Source organism: Hemitrygon akajei, chromosome 9 (genome assembly GCF_048418815.1).
Source record: "Hemitrygon akajei chromosome 9, sHemAka1.3, whole genome shotgun sequence".
Lineage (NCBI taxonomy): Eukaryota > Metazoa > Chordata > Chondrichthyes > Myliobatiformes > Dasyatidae > Hemitrygon > Hemitrygon akajei.
In genome coordinates this window covers 19,901,817-19,919,238 of record NC_133132.1, presented here as the reverse complement: position 1 = coordinate 19,919,238, position 17,422 = coordinate 19,901,817, and the positions used below count along the sequence as shown (strand labels likewise).

The window sequence follows — 17,422 nt, the reverse complement described above, 5'->3', positions numbered from 1 at the left end:
CACTGCTCTACTCTCTGTATACACATGACTATGTGGCTAGGCACGGCTCAAATACCATCTACAAATTTGCTGACAATGCAACCATTGTTGGTAGAATCTCAGATGGAGACGAGAGGGTATACAGGAGCAAGATATGCCAACTAGTCGAGATATGCCAATTATACCATTAGGAGCTTGGAGAGATTTGGTGTATCAACAAAAACACTCAAAAACTTCTATAGATGTACCATGGAGAGCATTCTGACAGGCTGCATCACTGTCTGGTATGGGGGGGGGGGGGGGGGGGGGGAGGCAGGGGTTACTGCACAGGACCGAAAGAAGCTGCAGAGGGTTGTAAACCTAGTCAGCTCCATCTTGCATACTAGCCTACAATGTACCCAGGGCATCTTCAAAGAGCAGTGTCCATTATTAAGGGCCTCCAGCACCCAGGGCATGCCCTTTTCTCACTATTACCATCAGGTAGGAGGTACAGAAGCCTGAAGGCACACACTCAGCGATTCAGGAACAGCTACTTCCCCTTTACCATCCGATTCCTACATTGAATCTGTGAACACTACCACACTTTTAAAATATATATTATTTCTATTTTTGCATGATTTTTAATCTATTCAACATACGTATACCATTATTTATTTATTTGTTTGTTTTTTGTCATTTTTCTTCTAGATTATGTATTGAACTGCTACGGCTGCTGGTGATAATAAACCTGACTCTTACTCTGATTCTATACTTAAAGCAGAGGTTGATAGTTTCTTGATTAGAGAGGATGTCGAAGGTTACGGGGAGAAGGCAGGAGAATGGGGTAGAGAGGGATAATAAATCAGCCACGATGGAATGGCAGAGCAGACTCGATGAGCTAAAGCCAAATCCTGCTCATATCTTATTGTATGCTTGTCACGGCCCCTGCTCTCCTAATTCCCTTCTTGAATTCTTTTCTGCTCTTTTATACTTTTCAAGGGCCTTGTTGGATTTCAGCTTCCTAAACCTTGTATATTCTTCCTTTTTTTATGGTTGGTTATGGGTATAATCAACTTCTGCCCCAGCAAGGACTAATTTGCCTATTGCCACAACAGGCCTATGATGGATGCAATCTTATTGGCTCTCCAAGGAGGCTTGGATCACTGGACAAGGCAAATACCTACGTCAGGATGCTATTTATAGACTACAGCTCAGATTTAACATCATCATTCCTATGGTTCTGTTCGAAAAGCTCGAGAACCTGAGAGGAACCTCTGTACCTCCCTCTGCAACTGGATCCTCGACTTCCTAACCTAAAGTTAGTCAGTTCCACCATTGGCACTAGCCTCCATAGTATCCAGGACATCTTCAAGGAGCAGCACCTCAAGAAGGTTATGTGCATCATTAAGGACCTCCATCGCCCAGAACATGTCCTCTTGTTATTGCCATAAGGAAAGATGTTCAAAAGCCTGAAGGCACACACTCAACAATTGAGGAATAGCTTCTTCTCCTCTGTTATCTGATCTGTGAATGGACATTGGACCCATGAACACTACCTCACTACTTTTTTGTTTCTATTTTTGCACTACTAATTTAACTACCGTATTTAATATCTGTATACTTACTGTAATCCAGTTTTTTTCTCTATTACTTGGTATTACATTGTACTGCTGTCGCAAATTTAACAAATTTCATGACATATGGTGGTGATATTAAACCTGAATCTGATTCAATTTTCTTCTTCACTAATTTCACCCCCTCGCTTGTCATCCAAGGTTCCATGACTTTGCTATCCTTGTCCACCCTTCACCACTGGAATACACCTGTCTTGTACTCTGTGTAGTTGGTCTTTACACGCCCTGCCCATGTCAGATGTGGACTTGTCCAAAACTGCCCTCACTACTATTCTTCCCATTAAATTCCCACTAGTTCTTAACTAGCAATCTTGTAATTTCAACCTGTAATATGCAAAGGAGAAGCTAAAGTCAGAAGTATCAGTATCACAGTGGACTAAAGGGAATTAGAGGCACGAGAGAGGAGCTGGCCAGAATTGATTGGAAAATAATACTGACAGCACAGCAGCAATGGCTGGAATGCAGGATATATTCATCCCAAAGAGGAAGAAGTATTCTAAGGCAGGCTGACACAGCCTTGCTGACAAGAGAAGTCAAAGCCAACATAAAAGCCAAACAGAGGGCATATAATAGAACAAAAATTGGGAAGCTTTTAAAATCCAACAGAAAGCAACAAAGAAATGTTGGAAAGAAGGAAAAGATGGAGTATGAAAATAAGCTAGCCAATAATATTGAAGAAGATACTAAACGTTTCTTCAGCTATATTAAGAGTAGATATCGGACCAGTGGAAAATGATGCTGGAGAGGTAGTAATGGGGGGAATAAGGAAATGGCGGAAGAACTGAGTAAGCATCAGCCTTCACTGTGGATGACACCAGCAGTATGCCAGAAGTTCGAGAGTGTCAGGAGAGTTCAGTGTGTGAAGTTGCCTTTACTAGGGAGAAGGCTCTTTGGAAACTGACAGCTCTGAAGGTAGAGGTCACCTGGACCACATGGTATACACCCAGGATTCTGAAAGAGATGGCTGGAGATTATGGAGGCATTAGTAATCTTTAAGGAATCAATTGATTCTGGCATAGTTTTGGAGGAATGGTAAATTCCAAATATCAGTTCACTCTTCAAGAGAGAGATGCAGAAGAAAGAAAATGATAGGCCAGTTACTCTGACCTCAGTTAGAGCCTGGAGTCACTTGTTAAGGATGTAGTTTTAGGATACTTGGAGACACATGATTAAATAGGCCGTAGTCAGCAGTGTTTCCTTAAGGGATAATTTTTATATATCAATGACTTGGATGAGGAAATTGATAGCTTTGTGGCCAAGTTTGCAGATGGTACAAAGATAGGTGGAGGGGCAGGTTGTTTTCGGGAAGTAGAGAAGCTACAGAAGGACTTAGATTAGGAGAATGGGCAAAGAAGTGGCAGATAGAATACCGTGTTCGGAAATGTATGGTCATGCAGGGGAAATAAAAGGGTAGACTGTTCTAAATGGAGAGAATATTCAAAAGTATGTGGTACAAAGGGACTTGGGAATCCTCGTGCAGGATTCCCTAAAGTTTAAATTGCAGATTGAGTTAGAGGTGAGGAAGGCAAGTGTGGTGTTACTATTCGAGAGGTCTAGAATTTAAAAGCAAGGTGTAATGTTGAGACTTCGTAAAGCACTGGTGAGACCTCAATTGGAATATTGTGAGCAGTTTTGATTCCGCGATTGATAGGCTTTTCGTAGGAGGAGCATTTGGTGGCTCTGGACCTCTCGTCACTGGAATTCAGAAGAGTGAGGGTTTGACCTCATTAAAACCTATCAAATATTGAAAGGCTATATAGAGTGGATGTGGAGAGGATGCTTCCTATGGTTGAGGCCAGAGGAAACAACCTCAAAATGCATGTGTATTTGTTCCTCAATGTCCTGATGACTATTAGGGATGGGGAATGGGGTGGGGGGGGGGGGTCTGTAGTATAATCCCATCAGACTGATTGCACCTTCCTTAGATTTGAATTCTACCCATATAGATTTAGTTGCTGAATCCTCCCTTATTCCCCCCCCAAGTGCAGCAGTGATATTATCCTGGAATAATAATGTAAGCCCGCACCACCTCTTATTTATCTCTTCATAAGCATTGAAATTCTGGTACGTTAAGCATCCAGCTCTGTCCCTCTCTCTATCGAGTCTCTGTAATGACCACAATATCATTCTCAATAGACTAGGGGTTCCCAACCTTTTTTATACTATCAACCAATACCATAGAGCCCAGGTTGTGAAAACCCCTGCTATACAGTGATCCATGTTCATCGTTTCTATCCTTTACCTTTAATACTCCTAGCATTAAAATAAACACACTTCAGTCTGCCTCACTGCTACTTTGCCAACTCCTGCCAAACCGGTTCAAATCCTCCAATGTTGCACTAGCAAATCTGCCTGTCTATAACTAATTGGGACAGAACAACTTAATTCCTGAAATTCAGCATTGTTCCATGTTCCTTGAACAGTATTTCACAGGAACAGCTCCATTGCAGATCCTGCTGGGATTAAGGGGTGAGTGCAGTAAAGGGAGCATCCCTGTCCCAGCAGCGCTGTCTACATTTCTTACCGATCTTTTGATTGACTAGGAATGAACAAAATAAACGCAGACACCTGGTAGGTAATAGACTGCCTCCATTGCCTCCCTGCGTGAAGTAGTGTCATAATCCAACAATAAGTTTCCTGGCGCTGTTTAAACTGAAGCTATCCAGAAAGTGTTTGTTCTAAGCATGGTGTATAGTGTTTTAACATCCACATAAATGCATGTGACTGATGCTAGTTAGAAACTGTTCGGCAAGTCTTCTGTCCAAATTACGTAACAAAGTGTCCCAAATAAACAGAGTGAATGCTGGCTATTTTCGTGATTAAATTTTGTACTTTAAGAGTTGTCCCTAATAACTGACTTTCCTGATTAACTGATTGCCATTAGTTAGTGGAGTAAAGGAAATGAGAGAGGAGTTGGCCAAAGTAAATTGGAAGGAGATGCTGGCAGGGAAGACAGCAGAGTAACAATGGCTTGAGTTTCTGGGAAAAATAAGGAAGGTGCAGGATAGATGTACTCCAAAAGCAAAGAAATACTCAAACAGCAAAATAGTATAACTGTGGCTGACAAGGGATGTCAAAGCTAAAGTAAAAGCAAAGGAGAGGGCATCCAACAAAGCAAAAATTAGGGGGAAGCAGAGGATTGGGAAGCTTTTAAGACCCTACAGGGAGCAACTGAAAGAATCATTAGGAGAGAAAAGATGAAATGTGAAAGCAAGTTAGCAAACAATATCAAAGTAGATAGTAAAAGCTTTTCAACTTTGTAAAAAAAAGTAAAAGAGAGTTGAGAATGGATATGAGAAATGAGAAATAATAATGGGGATCAAGGAGATGGCACATCAACTAAATGAGTATTTTGTATTTGTGGAAGACACTGCCACTGTGCCAGATGTTGAAGGGTGTGTGGGAAGAGAAGTGAGTGCAGTTACTATTACAAGGGAGAAGGTGCTCAAAAAACTGAAAGACCTTAGGATACATAAGTCACCTGGACCAGGTGAACTGCACCCTAGGGTTCTGAAAGAAGTAGAATTAGAGATTGTGGTGGCATTAGAAATGATCTTTCAAAAATCATTGGATGCTGGCATGGTGCCAGAGGATTGGAAAATTCCAAATGTCACTCCACTCTTTCAGAAAGGAGAAAGGCTGCAGAAAGGAAACTATAAACCAGTTAGCCTGACCTCAGTGGTTGAGAAGATGTTGGAGTCAATTGTTAATGATGAGGTAATGGAGTACTTGATGACGCAGGACAAGATAGAACAAAGTCAGCATGGTTTCCTTAAGGGAAATATCTTGCCTGATGAACCTGTTGGAATTCTTTAAGGAGATTATAAATAGGACAGATAAAGGGGATGCACTGGATGTTGTACATTTGGACTTTTGGAAGGCCTTTGACAAGGTGCCACACGAAGCTGCTTACTAAATTGAGAGCACAGGGTATTACATGGTTAGAGTATTGGCTGATTGGTAGGAGGCAGTGACGGGGAATAAAAGGATCCTTTTCTAGTTGGCTGTCAGTGGCTGGTGGTGTTCCGCAAGGGTTGGAGTTGGAACCAATTCTTTTTATTTTGTATATCAATGATTTAGATGATGGAATAGATAATTTTGTTGCCATGGTTGCAAATGACATGAAGATTGGTGGAGGAGCAGGTGGTGTTGAGGAAACATTTAGGCTGCAGAAGCATTTAGACAGATCTGGAGAACAAGCAAGAAAATGGCAAATGAAATACAATGTTGGAAGATGCACGGTCCATAAGACCATAAGATTTAGGAGCAGAATTAGGTCATTCAGCCCACTGAGTCTGCTTCCGGATCCCACTCAACCCCATACGCCTGCCTTCCTGCCATATCCTTTGATGCCTTGACCAATCAGGAAACATCAACTTCCACCTTAAATATACCCACAGACTTAGCCTCCACCGCAGTCTGTGTCAGAGCATTCCACAGATTCACTACTCTCTGGCTTAAAAAACTCCTCCTTACCTTTGTTCAATTTTGAGACTGTGCCCTGTAGTGCTGGATACCCCCACAGGAAACATCCTCTCCACATCCACCCTATCTAGTCCTTTCAGCATTCAGTAAGTTTCAATGAGATCCCCTCACATTCTTCTAAATTCCAGTGAGTACAGGCCCAAAGCTGCCAAACATTTCTCATATGTTAACCCCTTCGTTCCCAGTGAGAAGGGGATGGGGTGGGGCCAAGTTGGTACACCAGCCACTATTTTCTAATTTCACCTTCATCACATGGGGCTCCATCTGCCCAGCAGTCTCCTTACCTGATTCCACCTATCACCTATAAGCCCCTGCCTTGTTTAACCTTCTGAGTAGCTCTAATATTTTCTGCTGGCCGTATTCAGTGATTTGCCCATTGTGTGATAATTAAGTAAAGCTAAATCTCTCTTATGGAACTATCAGCCAAAAATGTTTGCAGATGCTCATTACGCTTTTTTTTAAAACATCTGCTATGTAAGTTTTCACCCTGATTGATGAATGGACATTTATAGATCCCTCTCCTTCCTTGTTTTATTTAATGAACCATGAGATTAGATGAGACGTAGTTTTGACAGAATTTTGGATTTACCAAGTTGTGAATAACTAGACTACAATCTCTCTTTCAGTACTCCCAATTGATCATTAATGGTAACATATCTGTAAACAACAATGGTAACATATCTTGGATGAACTTGGATATGTTGGGATAGTTGAATGATAACTAAGTGTAACAAAAGCAGCGACGGATTTGCCTGCACCAGTCCTACTTCTGCGCTCCACCTTCTGCCACTGAACTGTGCACGTTCAACAACCCATACACTTTAGATTTATAGAACTGGTTGATCAGAAGAGGAAAATAATTTACTTGAACTCACCTCTTCAAGTGATCCAATAGAAACAGGAAAGTGGTGAAATTGGGCTCTGGCAGGGAAAGCAGAAGGTTCTGCATACAGCTTTCCTTAGCAACTGGATCGGACAACACTGAAAATGAACAGAAGTTATCACTTCAGACCACCACTCCACAGTATGAGCAGATAGAACATGAAATAAATTACAAACCCTCATTTAAAAACCTATACAGAGAGCAACTAAAAAGTCATTAGAAGGGAAAACATGAAATATGAAAGCAAGTTAGCAAATAATATCAAAGTGGTTAGTAAAAGCTATTTCAAGTATGTTAAAAATAAAAGAGAAGTGTGAGTGGATATAGGACCGCTAGAAAATGAGGCAGGGGAAATAATAATGGGGGACAGGGAGATGGCTGCTGAATTAAATGAGTATTTTGCGTCAGTCTTCACTGTGGAAGACATTAGCAGTGTGCCTGATGTTGTAGTGTGTGAAGGAAGAGAAGTGGGTGCAGTTACTGTTAAAAGAGAGAATGTGCTCAAAAAGCTGAAAGACCTAAAGATACATGAGTCACCCAGACCAGAGGAACTGCACCCTAGGGTTCTGACAGAGGTAGCATTAGAGATTGTGGTGGCATTAGAAATGATCTTTCAAAAATCATTGGACTCTGGCATGGTGCCAGAGGACTGGAAAATTGCAAACGTAATTCCACTCTTTAAGAAAGGAGGAAGGCAGTAGAAAGTAAATTATAGACCAGTTAGCCTGACCTCAGTGGTTGGGAAGATGTTAGATTCAATTGTTAAAAATGAGGTCATGGAGTACTTCGTGACACAGGACAAGATAGTACAATGTCAGCATGGTTTCCTTCAGCAAAAAATCCTGCCTGATAAACTTGTTGGAATTCGTTGAAGAGATTAAAAGCAGGATAGATAAAGGGAAGACGGTGGATGTTGTATATTTGGACGTTCAGAAGGCCTTTGACAAGGTGCCGCACATGAGGCTGCTTACCAAGTTAAGAGCCCATGGTATTACAGGAAATTTACTAACATGGTTAGAACAATGGCTAATTGATAGGAGGCAGTGAGTGGGAATAAAAGGATCCTTTTCTGGTTGGCTGCCAGTGACTAGTGGTGTTCCACAGGGGTCACCAGTGGTGTTGGGGCCAGTTCTTTTTATGCTGTATATAAATATTTCAGATGATGGAATAGATGGCTTTGTTGCCAAGTTTGCAGATGATACAAAGATTGGTGGAGGGGCAGGTAGTGCTGAGGAAACAGTTAGGATGTAGAAGGACTGAAGACAGATTAGGAGAATGGGCAAGAAAGTGGCAAATGAAATACAATGTTGGAAAATACATGGTCCTGCACTTTGGTAGTAGAAATAAATGTGCGGACTATTTTCTAAACAGGGAGAAAAAAACAGAATCTGAGATGCAGAGGGACTTGGGAGTCCTTGTGCAGACACCCTGAAGGTTAACTTGCAGATTGAGTCGGTGGTGAGGAAGGCAAATGCCATGTTAGCATTCATTTCAAGAGGTCTAGAATACAAGGGCCGGGATGTGATGCTGAGGCTTTATAAGGCACTGGTGAGGCTTCACCTTGAGTATTGTGAACAGTTTTGGGCCCCTCATCTTAGAAAAGATGTGCTGGCATTGGAGAGGGTCCAGAGGAGGTTCACAAGGATGATTCCAGGAATGAAAGGGTTATCATGTGAGGAACATTTGATGCCTTTGGGTCTGTATTCGCTGGAATGCAGAAGTATGAGGGGGGATCTCATTGAAACCTTTTGAATGAAGAAAGGTCTAGACAGAGTAGATGTGGAAAGAATGTTTCCCATGGTGGTAGAGTCTAGGACAAGAGGGCACAGCCTCAGGATAGAGGGGCACCCTTTCAAAACAGAGATGCAGAGACATTTCTTTAGCCATAGGGTGGTGAATTTGTGGAATTTGTTGCCACATGCAGCTTGTGGAGGCCAGGTCGTTGGGTGTATTTAAGTCAGAGATTGGTAGGTTCTTGACTGGACATGACATCAAAGGTTACGGGGAGAAGGCCGGGAACTGGGGTTGAGGAGGATATAGAAAAAAGGATCAGCCATGATCGAATGGCGCAGCAGACTTGATGGATCAGATGGTCTAATTCTGCTATGTCTTATGGTCTTATTCAATAGGATAGACCTGGTCTGAAAGGTTTAGAGGGGGTGGAATTTTCAACATGCATCAAGAAGAAACCTTTTAAAGCCAGTACATGGATACTTCACAAGAACTGGAGGACCATATATTATTATAAAAGGCAGTAGGCATAAGTCAGGTAATTACTGGCTGTAAAGTTTAATGTCAGTGGTAGGGAAATTATTCCGAGGGATTGTACTAACCTGCATTCAAAGAAGCAGGGATTAATACAGAAACCAGTATGACTTTGCACAGGGGAGATGGTGTATGATTAATTTCATGAATTTAATTGAGGAGAACAAACATGCCCACAAAGATATGTGGTTAATATAGTCTATGTGGAGTTGGAAGTAAATTTATTATCATATTATTATCAAATTCATTATATATATGTCACTATATACTACTTGGAGAATCATTTTCTTAGAAGTACTCAGAGTAGAACAAAGAAATACAACAGAATCAATGAAAAACTGCACGCAGAGACTGACAAAACAATCAACGTGCAAATACTAAACAAACAAACACACACACACACACTGAGAACAAGTAGACCCCATGAAACCGAGTCCTTAGGTTGTTGAACGAGCTCATTGCTGAGGTGAGTGAAGTTATCCACGCTGGTTCAGGAGCCTAATAGTTGAACTGCTCCTGAACCTGGTTGTGTGGGGCCCAAGGCTCCTACAGGCCCTTGACAAGGTATCACATGGGAAAACAATACAAAAGGTTCGAGCGCCTACTAAGGAATAGGAGGTACAGAAGGGATTTGAGGATTTTTTTGCTTTCATTGCAGGCAGCTGAGAAAAAGTTCTCATGCAATGGCGAATTGTTTGCGAAAAAAGTAAAGCACATAAAGCAGCACCCACTGGAGTTATAACGCACAGACAGGAAACCAGCGACAAGAAGTATTGTCCAGCATTGCTTGCTTAATATAGATTATATAATACTATAAACAACAACAACAGTATGTACTACAGAGTCAGATAGCAGAGATCCTTCAGCACACCCTGTGAAAGCTTATTTCTCAGGATTTGTCTCTTTACCTACCCCTACCTCTGTCTGAATGGCCATCCCACGGCCACAGCTGCAAGACATTTCAACTCCCCTTCTCATTCCTACAGTGACGGTCTTTTTTGCTGCCAGGGTGAGGCCCAACCCATCTATGTTCCCCCCCCCCCCCCACCCCTTCTCCTCCAGTCCTCCCAGTTTTGTTCCCTTTCCCATATGCCCCTTCTTGCTCGCCTTAGGCTATTTTGCCCCCTCTCCCCTGCTGGTTCCATCCACCCACACACAAGATGCTTCCCTAGCCACTTACTCCCTGTACACTCAAAACTGTGTGGTCAGATTCTGCTCTAACTCAATCTACAGGTTTGCAGATAGAACACTACAGCACAACAGCAGGTCCTTTGGCCTATCTGGTCTTCGATAATCTGCCCAGTCCCATCATCCTGCACCCTCTATCCCCCTCCCATTGGATTACCTATCCAAATTTCTCTTAAATATTGAAATTGAATCAGAATCCTCAAAGATAGCTTGCAGAGAGTCAGTGGTAACAAGACAAATGCAATGTCAGAATTCATTTTGAGAGGCTGAGAATGTAAGGATGTAATGTTGAGGCTTTATAAGGGGTTGGTGAGACCACATTTGGAGTATAGTGAGCAGTTTGGGGCCCTTATCTAAGAAGGGATGTGCTGGCGTAGGAGGGGTTTCACAAGAATGATCCCAGGAACGATAGGGTTCTGGGTTCAGAAGGAGGAGGGAGGGGTTCTCACTGAAACCTATCAAATATGGAAAAGCCTAGATAGAGAGGACATGGATGTTTACTATAGTGGGGGAGTATAGGTCCAGAAGGCACAGTCTCAGAATAGGGTACCCCTTTACAAAAGCAAAGATGAAAAATTTCTTGGTGAATCTGTGGAATTCATTGCCACAGTCAGCTATGGAGGCCAAATAATTGGGTGCATTTAAAGAGGAGGTTGATAGGTTATTAGTAAGAGTATCAAAGGTTACAGGGAGAAGGGGTTTAGAATAATAAATCAGTCACGATGGAATGGCGGAGCAGAATCAATGGGCCAAATGGCCTTATTTTGCTCCAACGTCTTACGATACACTGTATTGGGTATACCTCAAATAACGGTGAGTAGGAGAACAGGAAGGCACCCAGAGCCTAGCGGCATGGCGTCATGGCAACAACCTGTCCCTCAATGTCAGCAAAACAGACTTCAGGAAGGGGGGCAATGCACATCAATGGTGCTGAGGTTGAGAGCTGCAAGTTCCTGGGAATGAATATCACAAAGAGACTGTCCTGATGCACCACCGAGAAAGCCCAGCAATGCCTCTACTTGTCACAGCCACAGACTCTGCTGCACAGTAGATTCAGCAATTGCACTCGTGAATATGCACGTCAGCTAATTATTATTTTATTATGGCTGTATTTAACTCCCTTCTTTTCACTGTAGTGCTTGTTGAGACTTGAGCAACGCACTGCAATGTGATGCTGCCTGCTTGCATTTGGCCCTTGCCTGAGAAAAGTGAACTATCAAGCTGACAGACGCTGAGGAAGAGTGGTACTCTTTTTATGTTTAGATATTCTTTTCAGCCGTGGTATTGCCATCTAGTTTTCCATTTGAGAATTTAGTTAATGGCCTGATAGGCCCAGTCTTTGTTTTATTTTCCCTTAAAATACTACCTGCATTAAAGTCTGTGAACTATCAACCTGCTTCAGTGTCTCTCTCCGCACTTGGGCCATAACCACACAGACTGACAGCAAGTCTCGACCACACCAAGCAGAGAGAGAACAGTTGACTTTAGCCCTGAGATTCTTTGGTCGGGTAGGGGACAAGCTACAGGCAGTTGAATCTGTTGAGTGAAATGACTGAGGCAATGAGGCAGATAATCTCGAGATCAAGAGGCCCGGTATCATCTCTCGCAGCAACTGCTCAGCGGCTCCCCGCAGACGATCGGAGTTAGGTGTATGTGATTCTGCTCCATGAACACACTGCTGACAGCAATTAGCATTCTTGCCAACACAATTCAGCACCCTCTGGCCACCTCAGTACCATTCCCAGCATCTCACAGATTGTCCTTTTCTGCTGCCCCAACAACCTCTGCCACGATTGCTCCCTCTCCCGCCCCCAGTCCAGAACTGATTCCTGCTTTCGGACCATCACAGACTCCCGCGTCCATAGAAGAACCAAACATTCCACCACTGGGCAGATACTCTGGTGAACCCAATGGCTGCAAAAATGTTATTACCCAATGCAAGCTGGCATTCTGAGCCCAGCCTGGTCATTTTGATCATGATGTGCAAAAACTGGCATACCTGGCCAATCTCCGAGATGCACCTCCAGTCAGCCTGTTCAACGCCGGACACCCTGCAGCCCAGTCAGAGGTAAGGAGGGATTTTGACCTTCCAGTATGGGGTAGGGAGGCTGCCCACTGACTCCTGGACATGCGAGAATCCCGAGGGACGGTGAGGGACTACGTAGTCAAATTTTGCACACTTGCAGTAGAGACGGGATGGAATGAGAGAATTCTCATCACTGCCTTACAGCGTGGACTGAACGTAGGGGTCCAACACAAGATTGCTGAGTGACAACCAGGGTAGTCTGGATGATCTGATTAGTCTGGCTATTCGTGTTGACGACTGAGTGGCACGGTGAAAGAATGGCTCAAGCGTCCTACGCGCCTTCTAATCACCATCTTTTCTCACTCGTGCCCTCATCACCCAGGCCACAGAGAAGCCTATGAAAGTGGGGCACATGTGCCTGTCTCAGGAGGAATGAGAGTGGCACAGTTGGACAGGTTCCTGCCTCTATTGTGGATCAATTTTCCAAGGCTGCCCACTTCATTGCCCTCCCTAAGCCTCCGTTGGCTACACTCATGGTTCAATATGTGTTCAGGCTCCAAAGCTTCCCTCAAGACAATGTCTGATTGTGGACCACAGTTCACTTCCCGCTCTTGAAAGGCTTTCTGCTCTTCTGTAGGACCCGCGGCCAGCATCTCGTCTGATTTCTATCCCCAAAACAATGGCCAGACTGAGAGTTGGAGACAACCCTGTACTGTCTTGCCTCTTGCAACTCCATGTCCTGGAGCTCCCAATTGGTTTGAGCAGAGATCGCCCACAATAACCTCCACGGGTATGTCTCACTTTGAATGGCAGAAGGGATTCTACTCACCGCTGTTCCCTGACCAGCAGATGGATGTAGGAGCTCCTGCTGCTGAACAGCTGATCCAGCATTACAAGTGCACCTAGGACCTAGCCTGGGATTCTCTGCTGTGTACACACACAGAGACAACATGCCCGGCAGGCTGATCGGCTCTGCTGACAGGTGAGGGCTTTCAAGCCAGGACTGGAGGTCTGGCTGCCATCAAGGGATCTTCCCCTGAAGGCTGGGAGCCGCAAATTGGCTCCACGCTAAGTGGGGCCATTTGCAGTGGCAAAGGCTGTAAGCAAGGTCTCATATAGATTGCTTCTGCCAGCATTAATGAAGGACCATTCCATGTCTCCCAGCTCAAACCGGCCTCAGTCACCCCTCCTCCGTTTGGTGGTGGTTTCCTGGTCTATACTGTGTATCGCCTCCTTGCTGGTATCAGCTTCTGTGTGGTTACCCTCCCTGGGGGAAGAAAGGGCAGGAGGGTGAGAGTATCTTAGCCTGTCAGAGCCCTTTGGACCGAGGTGGGATGCAAAATGTGAGGAGCCATTCAGTCGCTGAAGGAGCTGCTGACCCAGGTACCGGTGCTGGGTTTTGCGGCCCCCCAATTGTCGTACGTACTGCACACGGATGCCAGCCGAGAGGGTTTAGGGAGAATCCTGTATCAGGATCAGGGCTCCGGGTTAAGGCCCGTTGCATTTGTCAGCCGAGTCTGTCGCCCTCCGAGAAAAACTATCTCATGCACAAGTTGGAAATACTGGTGTTGAAATGGGCGGTGGTGGATAAGCTGAGCGACTACCTCTACGGGGTCAAGTCTGAGGTGAGAACGGACAACGACCCCCTAACTTATATCCTGACCTCGGCGAAACTGGATGCCACCGGCCATCGGTGGTTGGCGGTGTTGTCTGCCGATGATTTCAGCCTGAAGTACCTGCCGGGAAGCAGGAGTGGGAGAGCGTTCCTGCCCCAGGGGTGAAGGCCCTGTGTCAGTTGGCCATCACTATGAAGGCAAAGGAAAAGGAGGGGCAGGAGCGAGCGGTGGATCAATCGGGGGTTTCTGATGACGCCATCTCTCAAGTCTACTGTAACCTGACTGCTCTGAAGACAAGTCAGTTGCCGGAATTGAGTTCTGGGGAAGTGGCAGCTGCTCAGCAAGATGATCCGGGCATCAGTACCAGTTGGACCTGCCTGGGTCCAGCTCAAGCTCCATTCCATGAATCCCCTCCTGTGTCAGCTAAGAATGTGGACGCCTGGGATTCCGGCTGAATATGCCGATCTCCTTGAGATTTTCAGTAAAATAAAGGCCACTACTCTGCCCCCACACAGGACGTACGACTCTGCCATAGTCCTCCTAGCTGGCACTAGTCCTCCCTGAGGCTGGCTCTTCTCCCTCGCTCATCCTGAATCGGTGACCATGGAGGAATACATTGAGCATGGGGTTTGTCCGTCCGTCAACCTTGACGGCCGGAGAGAGCTTCTTTTTTGTGAGCAAGAAAGATAGCAAGCTCTGTTCCTACATCGATTATCGGCCCCTGAATAACATCACTGTGAAGAACCACTACCCTCTTCCCTTGCTGGTGTCTGCATTTGAACATCTCCAGGGAGTAACAATATTTTCAAAATTGATCTGTGCAATGCTTACAATCTGATTCGCATAAGAGAAGGGGATGAGGGGAAAATGGCTTTCATCACCTCTAATGGCCACTATGAGTACCTGGTGATGCCTTTTGGTCTGGCCTTTTCCAGGCCATGGTTAACACTGTGCTCGGGGACCATGTGTTTGTGTATTTAGATGGCATCCTTATCTATTCCTGCTCTCATCAGGAGCACGTCCAGCATGTCCGGAGAGTACTGAGACGCCTTCTCGAAAATAGCCTGTACGCCAAGCCTGAAAACTGTGAATTCCATAAAGACCAGGTGTCGTTTTTGGGCTCTATACTCACCCATCCAGTGCTCAAATGGACCCTAGTAAAGTCCAGGCAGTCACAGAGTGGCCCAAACCGTCTACAATCAAACAGGTACGGCGCTTCATGGGGTTTGTGAACTTTTATCGCCGCGTCATCTGGAATTTCAGCTCTATCGCGGCTCCAATTAACGCACTGACGGGCGATGCCGACCGGGCATTTTCTGTGCTAAAGTGAGGCCCTGGAGGAATGATGACACTGGCTGGAGGGGGCAGAACCCCCATTCTTGGTCTCCAATTGATGCACTTACCAAGGAGACCTCGGCAGGATTCCGCTGACGGACAATGCTGACCAAGCGTTTTCAGAGCTAAAGCCATTCAAGCCAGGGGAGGAGGTCTGGTTGGCATCAAGGGATCTTACTCTGAAAGTCAAGAACTGGAAAATGGCACCGTGCTACGTGGGACTGTTTGTAGTGGAAAAGGCTGTCAACAAGGTGTCCTATAGATTGCGTCTACCAGCATCACTGAGGATCCACCATGTTTCTCAACTCAAGCCAGTTACTACCTCTCCCCTGGCCCCAGTCACCTCACCTCCCCCTCCTCCCCGCCTGGTAGGTGGTTCCCTTGTCTATACTGTGCGGAACCTCCTGGCATCTCGCCGGGTACGTGGTAAGGTCCAGTACCTAGTGGACAGGGAAGGGTACGGTCCAGAAGAACGTACACTTGGACAGAGCACAGCAACGCTTCGCTGCCTGTCTGTATTCGGCCTTCTCTGAGAAATTGGATTTTCGAGTCACCTGACTGAAGATTAGCGATATTTGTTTAATGTTTAGTTGTTCGTTTCAACGTTTATTGTTTTATTTTCCCTTTAACCCTGTTGGCATTGAAGCTTTGTGAACTATCGACCTGCTTCAGTGTCTCTTACTCGGTACTTGGGCCATATCCTAACCTGGTAACAGAAACCTCTTCAATGTCAGCACATCTTTTCTTTGACGAGGAGCCCAAAACTGTTCACAATACTCAACAACACACACAAAATGGCGACACAAAATGCTACAGGAACTCATCAGGTCAGGCGGCATTTCAGAAAAGAGTACAGTCGACGTTTTGGCCCGAAACATCGACTGTACTCTTTTCCTAGATGCCGCCCGGCCTGCTGAGTTCCTCCAGCATTTTATGAGTGTTGCTCGGACTTCCGGTATCTGCAGATTCTCTTTGGTTCACAATACTCAAGGTCAGGCATCACCAGTTCCTCAGCCTCAGCGTCACATCCCTGCTCTTGTATTCTGGATCTCTTGAAAGGAATGCTAACATGGCATTTGCCTTCCTCATTACCGAATCTACCCACAAGTTACCCTTTCAGGTGTTCTGCACAAGGACTCCCAAATCCCTTTGTATCTCAGATTTTTGGATTTTCTCTCTGTTTAGAAAATAGTCTGCACATTTATTTCTTCTACCAAAGTGAATGACCATGCATTTTCCAACATTTTAATTCATTTGCCAATTTCTTTCCCATTCTCCTAACTTGTCTAAGTCCCTTCTGCAGCCTTCCTTTTTCCTCAACACTACCTGCCCCTCCACCAATCTTCGTATCATCTGCAATCTTGGCAACAAGCCATCTATTCCATCATCTGAATTACTGATAACATATTTTTAATTATTTAATAATTATTGACAACATAAAAAGAAGAGGTCCCAACACCGACCCTTGCAGAACACCACGAGCAACTGGCAGCCAACTAAAAAAGGACTCTTTTACTCCCACACACTGTCTCCTACCAACGGCCAATGCTCTAACCATGCCAGTAACTTCCCTGTCATAACATGGGCTTTTAACTTGATAAGCAGCCTCATGTGTAGCACCTTGTCAATGGCCTTCTGAAAGTCCAAATGTACAACATCCATTGCATCCCCTTTATCTATTCTACTTATAATCTCCTTAAAGAATTCCAACAGGTCCGTCAGGCAAGATTTTCCCTTAAGGAGACCATGCTGACTTTGTCCTATCTTGTCCCACGTCACCAAGTACTCTATAATCACATCCGTAACAATTGACTCAATATCTTCCCAACCACTGAGGTCAGGCTAACTAGTCTACAAGCCCCTTTCTGCTGCCTTCCTCCTTTCCTAAAGGGTGGAGTGACATTTGCAATTTTCTAGAGTCCAATGATTTTTAGAAAGAACTTGGAAAATCTACAGCACATTACAGGCCCTTCAGCCCACAATGTTGTATCCACCTCAACTACCCTTGCTGGCACTGCATTCCACACACCCA

The 17,422-nt window shown here is 44.8% G+C and overlaps 1 protein-coding gene across 2 annotated transcripts in view; it reads right to left on the bottom strand.

The window, feature by feature from the left end:
- The window catches only part of LOC140732900 (breakpoint cluster region protein), a 381,893-nt gene that overhangs the window by 13,417 nt on the left and 351,054 nt on the right, over positions 1-17,422 (bottom strand). For both annotated transcript variants that reach the window (XM_073055571.1, XM_073055572.1), the window contains one exon: positions 6,953-7,058. In XM_073055571.1, coding sequence (XP_072911672.1) covers positions 6,953-7,058 — 106 coding nt within the window. The remainder of the gene's footprint in view (positions 1-6,952; positions 7,059-17,422) is intronic.